Here is a 19,458-nt window from a genome sequence, read left to right on the forward strand (position 1 = left end):
TCAGACACTTGCACAGCCAGGTAGAGGCAGCAGGATGTGTCATTCAGGCATCTGGCAGCTCGTCATGCCACTGCTCAAAACAGTTTTTTTTGGAGGTGAGGCACAGGGGGACATTGCATTTTCTGCAATAAACTGGAGTTTTCACCCTCTTTATGCCGGCATTCTGGCACCTCTTCCAGTACTTCCTACTTTGACTCACAGAACTGTAGTAACGTGGCATGCAGGAGGACGCTGTAGCCGGCGTAGAGGATGATGCTGGAGCAGACGTGGAGGGTGAGGCTTCAGAAAAGGCCAACGTTTCAGTAACAAGCTGCTCTCTGAAGGCCTTCTGAGTCAGAGCAGGAAGAGACTTCATCTTGCACAACTCCTTGTGCAGCAGGAAACTGTTGACTATTGCGATGTCCATGAAATGGTAAAAAAAAGTCTTATACCACTTCATTGTCTTGTGGTGTACAGTGTAATATCCAACAAGAGCATCGGACAGATCAACACCGCCCATGCTCTTATTGTAGTCGACAACTGCATCAGGCACAGGCACTGCCTTTGTGCTCCACACCCCTGCCTCCTTCACCTTGCGCTGAACAGTCTTTCCACTGAACGCCTGGTGGACTGTGGAGCACAGCGTCACCTCCCTGGTGTCCATCCACTTCACAAATAACAGTTTGTCCTTCCTTATCCAGCGCAAATCCCCCCTCTCCGGCCTTTACGGGAAGTCATTCGTGGATGTTTGGGGGAAAACCAATGCGGTTTTTCCTTATGGTCCCACAGCAGGCTATATGTTTTTGGTGCAAATCCGTAAAGAGCGCAGGACTAGTGTAAAAGTTATCACAATATAAAATGTAGCCACCACCAAGCAAAGAATTCCGGAAGCAAGTCCACAACTGAAGAATAGCTCAGTCCATGAGCTGCGCCAACATTGCTCCTGTCACTCTTCCCCGTGCAGACAGAAAAGTTCCAAGTATACCCTATGGCAGAGTCAGCAAGGACAAACAGTTTGTACCCCCACTTCGTAGGTTTGTCCCGCATATACTGTTTCATGCTGATGTGCGCCTTTGATGCAACCGTTCTTTCATCTATGCAAATGTTCTGAAAAGGCTGGGAATGAGCCTTGCAGGCTGCCACAAGGTCAGTATACAGGGGCTTTACCTTGAAGAGACGGTCGTACTCTGGGGTGTTTTTTTTCCGATCATTGTCCTCGTCTTCACTCGGATTGCTCAGGTGCAACGACCACAAAATGGTCTCAAACCGGTCACGGGACATCTTCTCGTGAGGAAAGTAGAAGTTGTAGGGCCATTGGTTTCTCCAGTAGTCTCCTCTGTGGTGAACGGGGAGGGGGAGGAGGAGCAGAAGCAACCTGGGAGCCAGAGGGTCCTGGGTGCTCATGTTCATCCTCACTGTTGACATAAACATAGGCAACATATTTATACATTGACCTACAACTGCACTGGGATATTGAACAAAATTACCCTCCCACCAGAGTGATTTCATGACAAAATAATTATGTAAATGTATTTATAATTGAGATTACGTACCTTGAATCAGAGTGCTCCGGTCGTATCAGGCTGTCATCGTCAGACGACGAGTCCTCCAGAGCAACATTTGCCCCACTGTCCAAAAAAATCAAAGCCAAAGCTTCTTCCCCGCTGTATTTACTCTTATCACTCGACATTTTGACAAATAAGATAAAAGAAATAAAAGAAGAAGAACAGCCAAGTCCGTTAGTTCTCTCTGTAAGCAGCAGTGGTGCGTCACCGTGCGTAATGAGCCCCGTTATCCGTACGCACGGCAATATCTTCGGTCCCCATTGGTCAATCTCGAAGCATGAGACCTCGGAATCGTAAGAGCCAGAAGAATCAAGTTTCGAGCATTTTTTTCAAGTCAACCACACGACTAGCGAATCACAACGCGATAAGTTTGAGTGACATCACATGACGGACAGGCACTCTGACCCAATCAGAGCCTTTGAAAAGCGGTCTGGGCATGTCAAAGAAGCCGGAAAGACCCCCAACGCATACTGGGAGATGTAGTCCTTCAATTTCAGCGGTTCTTATGTCTGTGGATTATACGTTTCGTTGTGACTCATAGGTAAGACATGATTTATGGTTCTGTTTTACAAATGCGCTTGCTGTTTTTGTGTCATATTTGGCTGCTGGAACAGTGAAACTTGGTCATAGAGGGATAAAACTGGTATTTTTGGAATCTGTGAAGCTTCTGCTTGCTAATAGATGCATTGATACCGTGCTAACATGACAGTAGCTGCTGCTACGGCTCAGTTTTTCTTTGTTGCTCCCATTTCTGAGTTGTCGTATTTCTACGTTCTCGAAACTAGGAAAACTAGGCTAAGTATATGTTTTCTTATGCTGTTATTTTTTATTTCCATACATTAGAATCTTATTTTATTTTATTTACAGAATGCTGCTGTTCACTTAAGCAATATCACAGTAGAGGGAGTGCTGTTGTACTGTATATCAGCACGGCTGTGATTCGGTCAGATAATCCCACCGTGCTGATATACAGTACAACAGCACGACCTCCAGTGTGATATTGCTTTTATACAACAGTGCTACGAGCGCATTTTAGAACAGTAATAAACTACAAGAGATTATGATTTGTCTGTTTATTTAATCATTTATTTGGCTCCGCCAACAGAAATAGTTCCGCAACTGAAGGGAGACAAGGCTGTTGCCAGGCAACACATAAACATTAAACTAGCTTGCTACTAGCTACAAGCTTTTCCACCGAGCTGCTTCAGTGCTGGTTCTGGTTCTGAGCCCGTGTCTGATCAGCACCGGAGCAACAGGACCAGCGTGAAGACAAAGAGACGTTATCGATACCGTATTACATTTGTTTATCTGCTATGTAATCAATATAAACACAGCTGAAGCTAAGTAGCTGAGCTACGTGGCTAACAACAGCTAACGCTAATATCAAAACACATCGCCGTCAAAACGTAGTTGCCCCCGCTGCGATTTTTTTCCAGCCGTGTTTAGTAGAGATTTATCTCCAATTAGACGGACCAGGTCAGGTCCAGGTTTTAATGTTCAGGTCCGTTTCTAACTGTAGTAGCAGCAGAGAGATGGGGCAGCTCCTGTATGGGGAGCCTGGCTCTGACTTAGCTCCTGTCCAGCTGAACAGCGGAGTGATAACGTCTGTGAAAAGTCCCAGTGCTGTTATACTGTATATCAGCACTCATGGAACGTCTCTTGTCCAATCAAATTGCTCGGTTGGGACCGGTCGGAACTAGCTGTTGTATAAATTCATATATCTGATTAAATAATGTCAGTTTTACACTGTTCAATAAATGTCAATATATTCTTAGTGTTTTACATTTTGGCCCCTTGTATGATTGAGTTTGACAAAAACATCGACATTAAAAGTTGATTTACCCGTTGTTATAGCGCCCCCTCTGGACAAGTAACACAGTTTGTTGTACAACCATAGTTCAACAGTTTGCGGCTGGTTAGTTTAGCTAATAATAAAACAAGCTAAATATAACCAGATAAATAAATTTGCTGCTGGCCCATTCATGTGTGTTCAGTACACTGCAAAAACTCAATATCTTACCAAGAATATCTGTCTTATTTCTAGTCAAAACAATCTCATTATACTTAAAATAAGACTCATCACATTAAAAAGCAGCTTGTTTTTAGACACTTTTTACTTCTTTCAAGCAGATTTTCCTTGAAATAAGTAGAAAAATCTGATAGTGGAGCAAGTTTTTCTTTCTTATTACAAGCACAAAAAACTTGCTTTGACTGGCAGATTTTTCTTCTTATTTCAAGTGAAAATTTGTTTGAAACAAGTGAAATTATCTAAGAACAAGATCGATTTTAGGTGCTGAGTCTTATTTTAAGTGGAAAGAGATTACTTTTGACAAGAAATAAGACAAATATTCTTGGAAAGATTTAGAGTTTTTGCAGTGTAACAGGTCTCTACACTGTTTTACTGGCTCCATGTTGACTGCAGCACGTACACCTGTGCTGAGGCTCAGGTAGTGTGTGTGTGTGTGTCACAGCAGGTGTGTGTGTGTGTGTGTGTGTTGTGTCACAGCAGGTGTGTGTGTGCTCACCTGTCTTGAGCACCAGCAGGTGCAGCGCGTCGTCCCTCAGGTAGGAGGCAGCAGCGATCTCGTGCGTGGGAATCCTCATGAGCAGCTTCTCGTTGTCCCTCCAGGTGAGCAGCAGGCAGCGGGCCGACAGGCTCAGGATGCAGTCCTGGTCCACGCTGGTCTTCAGGGGCAGAACCTTCAGCTGCTGCTGGCCCACACACAGGACCTCTGGTTATCGCTTATTGATCAATGATCATCCATCCTTTCCATTTCTTTTTGGAGGAGAAATTCCTTCAGGATGAATAAAGTTCTATCTAATCTAATCACTTCATAATGCCACTTACTCCACTAACATTGGCTTTTACAATGCACGTGCAATCGTGTGCTATGGGATAGTGCAATTTAAGTCGATCCTGCACTTTATTGGGGCATCGTGCAATCAAATTAAATTCAATCTTGCACTCACTGTATGCACTTGTCACTTTAGCAAACAGCACTTTAGCACATAGCACTTTAACTAGCACTGTAGCACTTTACAACTTCTCAGTAATCTTCTGGTCCCCTTACCCACTCTTTTAACCGTCTATGGTCAGTTAACTGCTGGTTTATGTCCTTCATATATGTTTTGTGTAAGATGTCAAGGTGTTTTGTTGTCCTAGTTCTGCCTCTTGGACTTTTTATCATCATTTGTTTTTATGTCTAACATCAACCTGCCAATGGGACTGGGGATGGAGATGAGCCACTTGGCTACAATCCCACATATTTACATGTCAATGTCCATTAATATGTACTGTTCCCATTTTTTTTTAAATAAATAAATCTGAATGTGAATCTACAAGTTATGGCTATTGATCATCTAGTCAGTATTGTAGTAATGACTCCTAACTTTGGCTCTGATCAGTTCTGAACAGATTATTGATTACAGGTGTGGTTCTTCAGCTGCTTCATCCACTGTCTGGTCCTCAGAGAAACTGAACCTTACCAAGCTGCTGCGTCTGAATGTCTGATAAACATCATTCATCTTTTGTTGGAGATACATTATTGATGCCAAACATTAGCAGCAGTTGATTATAGATGAGTTATTAGTCCCAGCTGCACTAACCCTGGCCGTGTCCAGCAGCTGCAGCAGCTCGTCCCGGCTGGACGGGTTCAGAGACACCGACACCCAGGTCAGATGGCCGAGGAACTGAGGAGAGAGGTCGAAGGTCAAGCAGCTGGGAGTGTGATCATTAGGTTAAAGGGACAGTTCAACATTTAGTCAGATCCTCCTCTCACCATAACCCCTATAGTCACAGCAGCAGGTTCATCTCCTTTAATTATCGGTGCATGTTGTTTTGAGATGGGCGGGGCAGAGACGTGAGCTGCTCAGTGAACGGTCCAGGTCCCCTGTCCCTCATCAAACTCATCAAATACACAATCCAACAACTCCACAACGCTCTGGTGGACAAGTTGTGACCTGCACATTCACCACGCTATGAGATAATAATGTAACATTATAAAAACTCAAAATCTCTCCAAGAATATTTGTCTTATTTCTTGTCAAAATGTCTCATTTCTAGTCAAAACTAATCTCTTTCCACTTAAAATAAGACTCATCACCTAAAAATTAACTTGTTTTTAGATCATTTTCACTTGTTTCAAACTAACTTTCACTTGAAATAAGTAGAAAAATCTGCCAGTGAAAGCAAGTTTTTTGTGCTTGTAATAAGAAAGAAAAACTTGCTCCACTATCAGATTTTTCTACTTATTTCAAGTGAAAATCTTCTTGAAAGAAGTAAAAAGTGTCTAAAAACAAGCTGCTTTTAATGTGATGAGTCTGATTTAAAGTAGAATGAGACATTTTGACTAGAAATGAGACAAATATTCTTGGTAAGATTTTGAGTTTTTGCATTGTAAGATTATGTAACATTACGACACATGAAGACAAATACTCTGAACTACTTTCTCTTCTGAAATCCCTCCGCCCAGCAGCAGCCGTGTCTGCAATGTAGTTCCGGCTGTATTTCCCTCTAAAACAACTCTGTGTGGTAACATTGTGTTATTATCTCATAGCGTGGTGAATGTGCAGCTCACAACTTGTCCACCAGAGCGTTGTGGAGTTGTTGTGGAGGGGTTATGGTGAGAGGAGGATCTGACTACATGTTGAACTGTCCCTTTAATGTGTGTGTGTGTGTGTGTATAGCATTGTGGTCTACCTTGACCTCCTTCTCTACGTAGTCGAAGATGAGCCTCTCAGGGTGGATGATGTAGTCGGGGGGGTAGAGGGGCACGGTGTGCAGCGGCCGGCGGTAAACGCTGCCTCGGTCCGCCGAGCGCCGGCCGGACTTGGACCAGACGAGGCGCTTAATGGGCGAGACGAAGCTCTGGGACGGAGAGACACACACCATGAGGGACGACAAACAACAACACAACTAGACAACTAAATATTTTCATCTGTTGAACTTTGGGACGTTCACGTTGTGACGACCTCAGTGGTCAGCTGACTGGACGTTGCTCCGCTCCGTGTTCAGTAAATGTTTTTATGCTAACAAGTTGAAGGGATAGTTCACCCAAAATTGAAATGTCCCTCATCATCTCCTCCCCCTCATGTGGACTAAGGGCTGGGAGAAGTTTCAGAGTCCTCCGTGGCTTCTCTGAGTTACAGGGGGTCTCGGCGTAGCAGTGCATGTCCATATGACGGTGGCGAATGGATACCAACTGTCTTCGTAACAAAAAGACACACCAAAAAACATCCAAATACCTCCATGCTGCTCGTCTGTAATGTCCTTCTGGTATTGAAGCCCCAACATGAGAAATAGTTACGAAAAAAATTAAATCAGTCTATGTTTTAAGCTTGTTTGCCAGTGTCTCAGTTCACTGCTCTTCCTGTGTCAGTGCAAATCACGACCGGTGGAACAATTTCTCATGTTGGGGCTTCAATACAACAGGGACATTACATACGAGCAGCATGGAGGTATCTGGATGTTTTTTGGTGTGTCTTTTTGTTATGAAGAAAAGTGAGCTCCGTTCTCAACCGTCATATGGACATGCACTGCTACGCCGAGACCCCCTGTAACTCAGAGAAGCCAAGGAGGACTCTGAAACTTCTCAACTCAGGTTTTTCCGACTTCCAACTTGAAAAAGTGCAATCGATGCCACCTCATGTCGGTGGAGGAAGAACTCTACCCCGACTTCTCTGAGAATCAGTTGTCTGATGCCACACAACAAGAACACCGTCGATGGTAAAACGTCGATTAAAATGCATTTTAACGCCAAAATACATTAAAACGTTATGAAATATACAATATTTACTCAGGGTTACAGATGAACCTACTGATGATGTGGAACACAGAGAATTCATGTTGTTGTTTCTCTTTGATATGGAATGATCTATTTCATAATTTTGGAATTCTTCTTTTGGTTTAAATTGTTTTTGTGTCCTTTGTAACATTTTAATGCCTTAGCTACGTGAAGCGCTTTGAATGCAAACTCTGTCCCTTTATCCAACTTGTCTTCGGTTATTCTGGTCGTGGTTCGTCTCAAACGCTTTGGTGATGGAAATCTGACTTTTCAACTGGGAGGTTCAGAGTTCCCAGTTGTCCTGTACGCAGCATTAAACACCAATTCACCAAAACACCAACTCATCTGAAACTCACCTCACTTTTATCAGTAGGACAATTTAAAACCACAACTACATCTTATTTTAACTGCTCCTGCTTTTAACTACACTTATGTTTCAATGTGTCCTTGTCACCTTTAACTTCTGGTATTCTGTCATACTTTTGTATGTTTCAAATGTTTTGTCTTCTGTCCTTATGCATTTTGTGTTTCATCTCGGCTATATTGTAAATGAGGTTACTCCTCAACATATCAACGAGTTTAAATGAAGGTTATGAAATGAAATGAAATGTGTTTGTATTATCACAGTGTTAGCATGCTTCCACCAGCCATTCATCATCATCATCATCATCGCATAAACACGTCGCTGCTCTCCTTTAGATTACAACACCTCTCTAATACATTTCCAAGACAAATATTAGTACTTTTACTGGAGTTAATTAGTAGGAAGGCTGAAAAGTACTGGTTACTTTCAGGTCTTTTTCTAAAATCCTATTGGACACAAGCTGTGTTTGTCTGTGAAGGAAACCCTAACCCCTAAAAGCAGCACATCAGTGCAGCTGAGCAGCAAAGAGTTCATTCTCACTAACAAGAGTTAAAAGCTCCTTACATTCATTTACAAACTATTAGAGTCATTCATTGATGTGGAGAATAAGACATTTACTCTGACTCTGACTTTGACTTCAAGTACCTTTAGAAGCAAGTACTTTTTTACTCTTACTGCAGTAACATGTGGACTGAGCTACTTTTACTTACTTAACGGAGTACATTTTGACCAGTTGTATTTGTACTGGGGTCGAGTACTAGCCTAACCCTAACCCCCCATCTCTGGTTCACACACACACACACACACACACACACACACACACACACACACACCCTTGTAAATCTATCTTTGTGAGGACATGTCATTGACATAATGTATTCCCTAGCCCCTTACCCTAACCTTAACCATCCTAAACAAATGCCTAAACTTAACCATTACTCTAGACCTCATTTAAACCTAATTATAACCTAAACTTAACCATTACTCTAGACCTCATTTAAACCTAATTATAACCTAAACTTAAAGCAGATATCAGTGGAATGTTTTTGTTAATATAAGTCCTAAATAGTCCTATTTTCCGTCAGCAATCACTTACATGAAGTATTTCAGCCTAAACACGAGTCTCTCCGTCACTCTGCTCTGCTGTAACCCGAGGAGAAAATTTTCCTTGTGGGATACAAGTGTTATCCAATGAGGGGAGAGAACGGCATGAAGGGCTGTGTGTGCAGCCAAGAGATGCGCGTGAATGTGGTGACGTAGCACGAGGACCAATTGATGCCTGACAAGGGCGGGGGCTGCTAACTCATGGTGCGTTCAAGGAAACTCGTACTTTGTGTTTTTCCTTCCTGTGAAGTCATACCAGTTCGATCTGGTACGAGTTCACGGGTCGGAAGTTACGAGTGGCCGTTATAGGGAACTTTCACAGACAACAGGACGGTAAAAACACGAGCTACGGGTTACCTGGAACGCTACCAAGTCGTAGTTGTGACTTGAAGCTGTAACTTACGGTTTCAAAAGCCTGCCTTGAACACAGCATTAGCCGAAACGGCCGTGCCACTGATATCTGCTTTAACCATTACTCTAGACCTCATTTAAACCTAATTATAACCTAAACTTAACCATTACTCTAGACCTAACTTAAACCTAATTATAACCTAAACTTAACCATCACTCTAAACCTCATTTAAACCTAATTATAACCTAAACTTAACCATTACTCTAGACCTAATTTAAACCTAATTATAACCTAAACTTAACCATTACTCTAGACCTAATTTAAACCTAATTATAACCTAAACTTAACCATTACTCTAGACCTAATTTAAACCTAATTATAACCTAAACTTAACCATTAACTCTAGACCTAATTTAAACCTAATTATAACCTAAACTTAACCATTACTCTAGACCTAATTTAAACCTAATTATAACCTAAACTTAACCATTACTCTAGACCTAATTTAAACCTAATTATAACCTAAACTTAACCATTACTCTAGACCTAATTTAAACCTAATTATAACCTAAACTTAACCATTAACTCTAGACCTAATTTAAACCTAATTATAACCTAAACTTAAAGCAGATAACAGCGGCACGGCCGTTTCGGCTAATGCTGTGTTCAAGGCAGGCTTTTGAAACCGTAAGTTACAGCTTCAAGTCACAACTACGACTTGGTAGCGTTCCAGGTAACCCGTAGCTCGTGTTTTTACCGTCCTGTTGTCTGTGAAAGTTCCCTATAACGGCCACTCGTAACTTCCGACCCGTGAACTCGTACCAGATCGAACTGGTATGACTTCACAGGAAGGAAAAACACAAAGTACGAGTTTCCTTGAACGCACCATGAGTTAGCAGCCCCCGCCCTTGTCAGGCATCAATTGGTCCTCGTGCTACGTCACCACATTCACGCGCATCCCTTGGCTGCACACACAGCCCTTCATGCCGTTCTCTCCCCTCATTGGATAACACTTGTATCCCACAAGGAAAATGTTCTCCTCGGGTTACAGCAGAGCAGAGTGACGGAGAGACTCGTGTTTAGGCTGAAATACTTCATGTAAGTGATTGCTGACGGAAAATAGGACTATTTAGGACTTATATTAACAAAAACATTCCACTGATATCTGCTTTAACCATCACTCTAAACCTAATTTAAACCTAATTATAACCTAAACTTAACCATTAACTCTAAACCTTATTTAAACCTAATTATAACCTAAACTTAACCGTTACTCTAAACCTAATTATAACCTAAACTTAACCATTACTCTAAACCTAATTTAAACCTAATTATAACCTAAACTTAACCATTAACTCTAAACCTTATTTAAACCTAATTATAACCTAAACTTAACCATTACTCTAAACCTAATTTAAACCTAATTATAACCTAAACTTAACCATTACTCTAAACCTAATTTAAACCTAATATAACCTAAACTTAACCATTAACTCTAAACCTTATTTAAACCTAATTATAACCTAAACTTAACCGTTACTCTAAACCTAATTTAAACCTAATTATAACCTAAACTTAACCATTAACTCTAAACCTTATTTAAACCTAATTATAACCTAAACTTAACCATTACTCTAAACCTCATTTAAACCTAATTATAACCTAACGTCTTAACCCTCAAACAGCCCTTGGAAAAAGTGAGGACCGGCCAAAATGTCCTCACTCTGTTGGTTAAAAACTCGTTCCGGTCCTCACAACGTAGCTACAAGAACACACACACACACACGTTAATAGACCCGGCTGGAGGGCATCAGGACGTTAGGCTGCATAGAGAGAAGGAATAACGTCGTTGAGGAGTGGCAGCAGACCAGACCTGAGTCCTGATGAACATCTGGACTCGGCTGAATCCGACCGAGACAAAGACCCCAGACCCTCGTCAGGGTTCTGTTCTCTGAGACAGAATTAGATTTTGTAATGAATGAACGTGCTTCAGTTAAAACAAACTGCTCGGTCACATCGAGGTGTTACGCTGCTAACACATCGTTTCTGCTTCTCTGATGTTTGATGTCCGACTCTATAGACCAGATGCTCCAGGCTGCTGCACTACTTTATTTGTCACTTTCCTCTCAAAGTTGGTGCATCTGTGTGATTTTCCCATGTCAGTCATGGGCCTGATTTGTTTGCCACTATCATTTTGTGAGAACCAACTTGTGAGGCGTATACAGTTGATTCATGGTTTATATGCAGATAATGTGCTCAGGCAGGATATTGTCCTGTTCTCAGGTACTGGTTCGTTGTTTCCTGATGATGGCAAAAGTTTGTTCTAGGTTGAAAGTTGCTGAAATTAATCTGTGTAGCTTTTTAAATGCACTTTAAACACATTTTCATGGCTATGAGAAATGTCAAGATTATGCAATTTAACATGTGAGATTTTCTTGATCATTCAAACTGAAAATATAATTGTATAACAGAGACTTTGATAAGAGAGAATTTACATGCTGTTTTTATGTTTATATTTAATGCTGATATTTTAATTTGAATAAATATTGGTATTGAGGTATGGATATAATTGTGTTCTCGTTTTTCCCCCTGCAAACATTTTAAGTTTTGTGTGACACTGTTAAGAGTCAGTTAAAAATCAACACTCTTTGGAGTTAATGTAGTGTTAAGTAGGTTTAACACCGGAAAATTATTATTAACACTTAACTCTTCAGTGTTGAATGTGAATAACACTATTCGTGTTACTTCTTACCTAGTGTAAAACTTGATTAACACTTCTCAGTGTAGTGTAGTGTGAAATATGAACTCTTACCAGAGTAAAATTAACTCTGGAAATGTAACTCTATGTTCAGTGTACATTTAACACTCTGTAGATAGGGACCATATGTTCACTGAGGTAGTGTTAAAATTAACTCTTTAAGTGTTATATTGACACTGGTGATTTTACTGTGTAATATGTGACAGTAAACAATGAAGTCACAACAACACGTCTTCAAGGACTCAGACATTGTTTCCTAGAGGTGGGGGCTCTTTGGATGGGACGATTGTATGATAGTTAAAATAATTCTTATTTAAAAGTTAGAAAACCTTTGGCTTGGTCATGTTTAACCTTTAGAAACTCCTAAAGCCTTCGTCAAGGAGTCAGCCGTTTAGAAAACTGAAGGCTGACCTTTAAAAGAGAATACCTTGGACATTCTGTTTAACGATCAATGATCAATCAAATGTTAATCATTAGAAAACTAACTGAGGCAATATATTAATGTTGGATTGTTGGTGACTGTTCTGGTTCTGTAGCCACAGTCGTTTCTTTATTGTATTATGGTGTTTAGTTGTTTAACCGTCTGTAACAGTTGGGACGAGGTCTCTATAAGCTGCTGTCTGTCTGTCTGTCTGTCTGTCTGTCTGTCTGTTAGTTAGTTTGTCCACTTGAATCTGAACTTGAACTTGAATTTATTTATTCTGGATCGCCCATTGAGATGAATCATCTACAAATAACACAGACAGCCAAATCTCAATCTAATAATCAACTTAGTAATATCCACGCTTACAAACAGGAAAAAGAAAGTCACAGAAATATCGGTTTATACGATAAATATATAAGATGCAACAAAAATATGAACAAGAAAATGAATGAGAAATAAGAATAAAACAAGAACAAAAAGTCACAAGAACAAGAAGTCCAATAGACACAAGGAACATGGGAGAAAACATGCTGCTGTTATCAGGAGAATTATTCTGCCATCTTGAGATAACAGCTGGTTTCTTCACCATAATTAGCCGACGTTGTTAATTACAGATGAGATATGTAAAGTGCAGATGTAAACCTGTTGATCTGAATATTTCAGATCACACTGAGTCTTATCAAACAGGAAGCTGAGTGAGTCTGAATGTTATTTGTGTCTTTGTTCGTATAATGAAACAATGAAATAGTTTTTATACCAGACGGTGATAGGTGTAACTTTTATTTGTCTGTGTCCCCTTGGTCATTTTGGGGAGAACCTCGTGTTTTAGTATAAAATTCCTGACTCCTGACCAACTCTTCCTCTGTCTGTCTGCTCTGTGGAAGAGGTGAGCTGTGTTTCTGTTCCAAGTTCTCTTATGTGTTACTCAGCCTTCATTTAATGTTGTGTTCACGTGATGTCTATCTTTCTTTTTTAAATAACTTTATTTCATCTTCATCAGAATAAAAACAGCTTGAGACAGCCTCATTTAAAAACACAACACAGAGTTACATTCACACAGACTCTGAGGTTCAGTCTAAAGGCCCTTTCACACCGCGGACGTAACGAATAAACGACACGAAATTGCGAAATATTCGCGGCCAAATATTTCGCATCAAAACCATACACACCGGCGGCGACGCGAATATGCGACAGATGCGACAATTAGATTCCAAAGTTTCGCTTTGCCACGGAGGTTCTTCGCCTCCACGTCATGTCTTTAATCTGTTAATTATCCCTCATGTATTCGCTACGTTATGCCGCTGTTGTCTTGTTACCAACTTCACTCAACACAGCAGCAGCTCACTGATCACTGATCAATATCTGATATGAACACACTATTGCTATTTCTCCTCCTCCTCTCCTCTTTCCACTTACCCCCCCTCTTCCTCTCCTCCTCTCTCCTCTTCCTCCCTCCTCCTCCTCCTCCTCTCTTCTCCTCCTCTTCCTCTCCTTCTCCTCCTCCTCCTCCTCTTCCTCTCTCCTCCGAGACACAGGTTATTTATTGTTTACATTAGCGGCCAAGCACGTGTCCATGCGTGTGTGTGTGTGTGTGTGTGTGTGTGTGTGTGTGTGTGTGTGTGTGTGTGTGTGTGTGTGTGTGCCCAGAGAGACAGCAGGTGGAGGCTGACTGGCAGAGATCAGAGCAAAGACGGTGAAACAACTTCTTTTTCCTGTGAGAGACTGTGCGGCCACCGTCTGTTATGGGAAACAGCTGTGTGTGTTCTGACGTGGGGGCTGTGACGTACCTCCTTTTCACGCCACATGATTGGTTGATGCGTTTATTCGCGGGCGAAAGCTCAGAAAAATCGAACTCGCTCCGAAAAAAAATTATGTCACATTTTCGCCGCGACACATTCGCGGTCGGTGTGAAAGGACCCGTGATGAAAACCGGGGTTCGAAAAAAAATATTGATGCGCGAATTATTCGCGCAAAAAATACGTCTCCGGTGTGAAAGGGCCTTAAAGCCCTATTTGCACGGGATTAGTTTTACCTGGGGACCTCTGGTAATCTGTAATAATTGTGGAGGACGTCTGTGATCTTAATCCCGTGTGAATGCGCCATGTCAGTAATTTGTAAAGTAAAAATTCCCCCACAAATGACCGACTATAGTTCACCAAAGACCGACGTCCCGAGGTAAAACTAGTCCCGAGGTAAAACTAGTCCTGTGGTGAAACTAGTCCCGTGGTAAAACTAGTCCCGTGGTGAAACTAGTCCTGTGGTGAAACTAGTCCTGTGGTAAAACTAGTCCCGTGGTGAAACTAGTCCCGTGGTGAAACTAGTCCTGTGGTAAAACTAGTCCCGTGGTGAAACTAGTCCTGTGGTAAAACTAGTCCCGTGGTGAAACTAGTCCCGTGGTGAAACTAGTCCCGTGGTGAAACTAGTCCCGTGGTGAAACTAGTCCTGTGGTAAAACTAGTCCCGTGGTGAAACTAGTCCCGTGGTAAAACTAGTCCCGTGGTGAAACTAGTCCCGTGGTGAAACTAGTCCTGTGGTAAAACTAGTCCCGTGGTGAAACTAGTCCCGTGGTAAAACTAGTCCTGTGGTAAAACTAGTCCCGTGGTGAAACTAGTCCCGTGGTAAAACTAGTCCTGTGGTAAAACTAGTCCCGTGGTAAAACTAGTCCTGTGGTAAAACTAGTCCTGTGGTAAAACTAGTCCTGTGGTAAAACTAGTCCCGTGGTAAAACTAGTCCTGTGGTAAAACTAGTCCCGTGGTAAAACTAGTCCTGTGGTAAAACTAGTCCCGTGGTAAAACTAGTCCCGTGTGAATCTGCATCTCAGTAATTGAGGGGCATGTTTTGTTCTTCCCCGGTTGAAACCGTAGCTACTGTAGGGTTGAAACATGGAGGCATTTTCAAAGGCGTTTTAGGTGCAAACACACAGGCTGGTATCGGTGCTGGAGAGACATTTAGATAAACAGCTCAGATCCATAAAAAGAGAGAAATCTAGGAGGATATTGAGATGGACGACGGCGGCTTTCAACAGGCTAAATACAGATGCCGTGACGGCCCGTTACTGTGACAACTGCACTGTTGTGAAGTCACGTTGCTGCTTTGACATTTATTTACATTTGCTTGGCACATGGATGTGACAGCAGCGGATGTTACGACAATACAAGCTCTGGAATGAGCTGCCCTTGAATGTTCGACAGGCTTCCTCGCTTCCTGTTTTTAAATCTCTTTTAAAAACGCATTTTTACTCCCTTACTTTTAACTCACCTTAATTTTAATTTTTTTAAAATCTGTCACTCCCTATAAAAGCACTTGCAGTGATATGAGCTGGTCTGTTCCTTTACTCTGTCCTTGCCTCATTTCCTTGCCTTTTCTTGTTTGTTTTTAAAGTGATTTTGTGTTTATGTGTTTATGTCTTTTACCTTAATCTTTTTATGTCCCAATGTAAAGCACTTTGGCTTCCCCAGTGGTTTTTTAAATGTGCTATATAAATAAAGTTGATTGATTGATTGATTGATTGATTGATTGGTGGATCAGAGACGTCCTGATAAGAAGAGACGTAGAGACACGAGATGCAGCAGAACACTGCAAAAACTCTAAATCTTTCCAAGAATATTTGTCTTATTTCTTGTCAAAATGTCTCATTTCTAGTCAAAACTAATCTCTTTCCACTTAAAATAAGACTCATCACCTAAAAATGAACTTGTTTTTAGATCATTTTCACATGTTTCAAACTAATTTTCACTTGAAATAAGTAGAAAAATCTGCCAGTGAAAGTAAGTTTTTTATGCTTATAATAAGAAAGAAAAACTTGCTCCACTGTCAGATTTTTCTACTTATTTCAATTGAAAATCAGCTTGAAAGAAGTAAAAAGTGTCTAAAAACAAGCTGCTTTTAATGTGATGAGTCTGATTTTAAGTAGAATGAGATTTATTTTGACTAGAAATAAGACAAATATTCTTGGCAAGATTTTGAGTTTTTTGCAGTGAAGAGACTGTACCTTCTTGGGTTTCTTTGGTTCATAGTCCATCGTGGCTCAGTCCACCTCTGGTCCTGGTCCTGGTTCTGGGTCGGATGAGTCCTAGTCCTGGTCCTGGATCAGTTTGTCCTCTGTTGTCTCTGTGTCGGTCCCTCAGCTGAGTTTTCCATGGTTCCCTCTCGTGTCTCTGTCTCGATCCGTCTCAAAGTTATTTTAGATTCTGTGTCTCTCTCTCTCTCTCTTTCTACACTGATTGTTCTTTTAGACCTCTCCGGGGGCCACACACACACACACACACACACACACACACACACACACACACACAAACACAAAGAGAACAGGAAACAGGGGAAGTCCACTTCCTGTCCAAGAGGAAACTCCACCAGAGACTGATAAGGTCGGTTCGGTCTCTCTCTGCTGACAACACGAAATGAACCTTTAATTAAATCTGCTCTTCACCTCAGTGTCGAGGTTTCACGCTGACACACGACTCGACTCTCTACAACCTTTGTTTTTATCATCCGACCAACCAGGGAGACGTCTTCGCCTGTGGAGACGATCACCAGCCGATCAATCAATAAACTGTGACTCAGATTGTTCAAAGTAAATATTGGAAATTCAACCACACTGCAAAAACTCAACATCTTTCCAAGAATATTTGTCTTATTTCTTGTCAAAATGTCTCATTTCTAGTCCAAACTAATCTCTTTCCACTTAAAATAAGACTCATCATCTAAAAAATGAACTTGTTTTTAGATCATTTTCACTTGTTTCAAACAAATTTTCAATTGAAATAAGTAGAAAAATCTGCCAGTGAAAGTAAGTTTTTTGTGTTTGTAATAAGAAAGAAAAACTTGCTCCACTATCAGATTTTTCTACTTATTTCAAGTGAAAATCTGCTTGAAAGAAGTAAAAAGTGTCTAAAAACAAGCTGCTTTTTATGTGATGAGTCTGATTTTAAGTAGAATGAGATTTGTTTTGACTAGAAATAAGACAAATATTCAGTGCAGTCTATTCTTTTTAAATGTTTCATCAGTCAGATCGTCTGCATCAACGTCATTAAAAACTTCACTGGACACTTTGATTTGTCTCTGACGTCCCGTTGGTCCTTCAGCTCCAAACTATTGATCTCAGTGTAAATGTGATGTGATGAGGAGCCGACTGGACTTTCTTTTACTCGTTCAGTGCAACTAAGAAATGATTCAGTTGTAATTTAAAGCTCAATATACACTGCTCAAAAAAATAAAGGGAACACTTAAACAACACTTTGTAACTCCAAGTATATCACACCCGTGTGAAATCAACCTGGGATGATAATTTTGATTTACATTGATCATTTTTATGTTATTTTGTTCTCAACACACTCCTACTACATATTGAATAACGATTTTAAACTGCAATATTTCATTAATTGAGATCTAAGATGTGTTGTTTAAGTGTTCCCTTTATTTTTTTGAGCAGTGTAGATGAAGTGTGTGGCAAGGCAAGGCAATTTTATTAGTATAGCCCGTTTTTTACCAACAGTTTGTCTCAAAGGGCTTTACATCCCATCATAACAACATCCTCTGTCCTTAGACCCTCACATCTGACCCTGAGATACACAACTTGCACATACAATCAGGAAAATTTCATAGAGTAAATCCTGCGTGAAGACATGAAAAAAAAAACGAGTCTCTCTACATGCATGAGAACAACCTGTTGTGGTGCTTGAAATGGGTATACAAAAGTCTTGACTTCACAAAAGCAGTGGAATATACCTATAGGCTACTGTGTGAATAAAGTAATAGAAAAGTGTAGAAAACAAGTTAAAATGAAATTTTGTGAGATTGCTTTTTGAGCATAAATATCATTATGTCATTCTATTTTCACCAAATGTCTCAAATGTGAGATGAAAGAAGCTGAATATTGACTTGACACATTACATTTCAAACTTCATGAGATGTGTGTAACCCTAAAAGAGAAACGCAGCCTCATTGTCTAATTATGTCAATTAATTTAGTAGATTTTAACATTGTGGAATTAAATATCCGTCAGTGTTTGAATAGAGCAGAAACTGGGGGAGCTGCAGTGACAAGGTCTGACCACCGGGGGGCGACGCTGTGACGGGAGAGGAGGAGGAGGAGAGAGGAGGAGGAGAGAGGAGGAGGAGGAGGAAGAGGAAGAGGAGGAGGAGAGAGGAGAAGGAAGAGGAGGAGGAGGAAGAGGAGGAGAGAGGAGAAGGAAGAGGAGGAGGAGGAAGAAGAGGAGGAGGAGGAGGAGGAGGAGAGAGGAGAAGGAAGAGGAGGAGGAAGAAGAGGAGGAGGAGGAGGAGGAGAGAGGAGGAAGAGGAGGAGGAGGAGGAGGAGTAGAAGGAGGAGGAGAAGGAGGAGGAGGAGGAGAAAAGAAGGAGAAGGAAGAGGAGGAGGAGGAAGAAGAGGAGCAGGAAGAGAAGGAGGAGAAAGAGGAGGAGGAGAGGGAGGAGGAAGAAGAAGAGGAGGAGGGGAAGAAAAGGAGTAGGAAGAGGGGAAGAGAAGGAGAAGGAAGAGGAGGAGGAGGAGGAGAAAGAGGAGGAGGAGGCTGTGCAGTCAGGAGAAGTACGTCGCCGGAAGAGTATTCATCCTGCTTCGGATGTCGCCGGTCTGCTTCGTAAGGCCGCCGTCTTCTCTTCCTCCGCTCGTCGTCCTCTTCGTCTTCGTCTCTCTTCTCCTCTCTTCGTTCTCTCGCTTCTTCCGCTTCCTCTTCTTCTTCTTCTCTCTTCTTCCTCGTCTGCTTCTCTCGGCTTCCTCTTCGCCTCTTCTTCGTGCGTTCTTCTTCTCTCTTCTTCCTCTTCCGCTCTCTTCTTCTCTCTTCTCTCTTCTTGTTCCTCTTCTTCTTCTTCTTCTCTCTTCTTCCTCTTCCTCTGTCTTCTTGCTTCGTCTTCTTCTCTCTTCTTCCTCTTCTTCTCTCCTCTTCTTCGTCCTCTTCTTCTTCTTCCTCTACTTCTTCTTTTCTCGTCTTCTTCCCTCCTCTCCTCTCTCTTCGTTCTTCTTCTCTCTTCCTCCTCTTCCTCTCTCTTCGTCTTCCTCTTCTTCTTCTCTCTTCTTCCCTCTTCTTCTTCTTCTCTCTTCTTCCTCTTCTTCTTCTTCCTCTTCTTCGTCTTCCTCTTCTTCTTCTTCTTTGCTTCCGGCCTCCTCTCTGCCTC

The 19,458-nt window shown here is 41.5% G+C and overlaps 1 protein-coding gene across 3 annotated transcripts in view; it reads right to left on the reverse strand.

Annotated features, from left to right (window-relative positions):
- Positions 1-16,506, reverse strand: part of ccm2l (CCM2 like scaffold protein) — a 50,234-nt gene extending 33,728 nt beyond the window's left edge. For 2 of the 3 annotated variants that reach the window (XM_085782964.1, XM_085782965.1), the window contains exons 1-4: positions 16,320-16,506; positions 6,244-6,411; positions 5,151-5,234; positions 4,070-4,253 (exon numbers count right to left, since the gene is read on the reverse strand). In XM_085782964.1, the coding sequence (XP_085639090.1) occupies positions 4,070-4,253; positions 5,151-5,234; positions 6,244-6,411; positions 16,320-16,349 (466 nt within the window). In that variant the 5' untranslated portion in view covers positions 16,350-16,506. The remainder of the gene's footprint in view (positions 1-4,069; positions 4,254-5,150; positions 5,235-6,243; positions 6,412-16,319) is intronic. The other variant, XM_085782966.1, reaches the window with a different exon arrangement.
- Positions 16,507-19,458: the final 2,952 nt, after the last annotated feature.

Source organism: Trachurus japonicus, chromosome 7 (assembly GCF_045865225.1).
Source record: "Trachurus japonicus isolate A0001 chromosome 7, Traja_1.0".
Taxonomy (NCBI): Eukaryota; Metazoa; Chordata; class Actinopteri; order Carangiformes; family Carangidae; genus Trachurus; species Trachurus japonicus.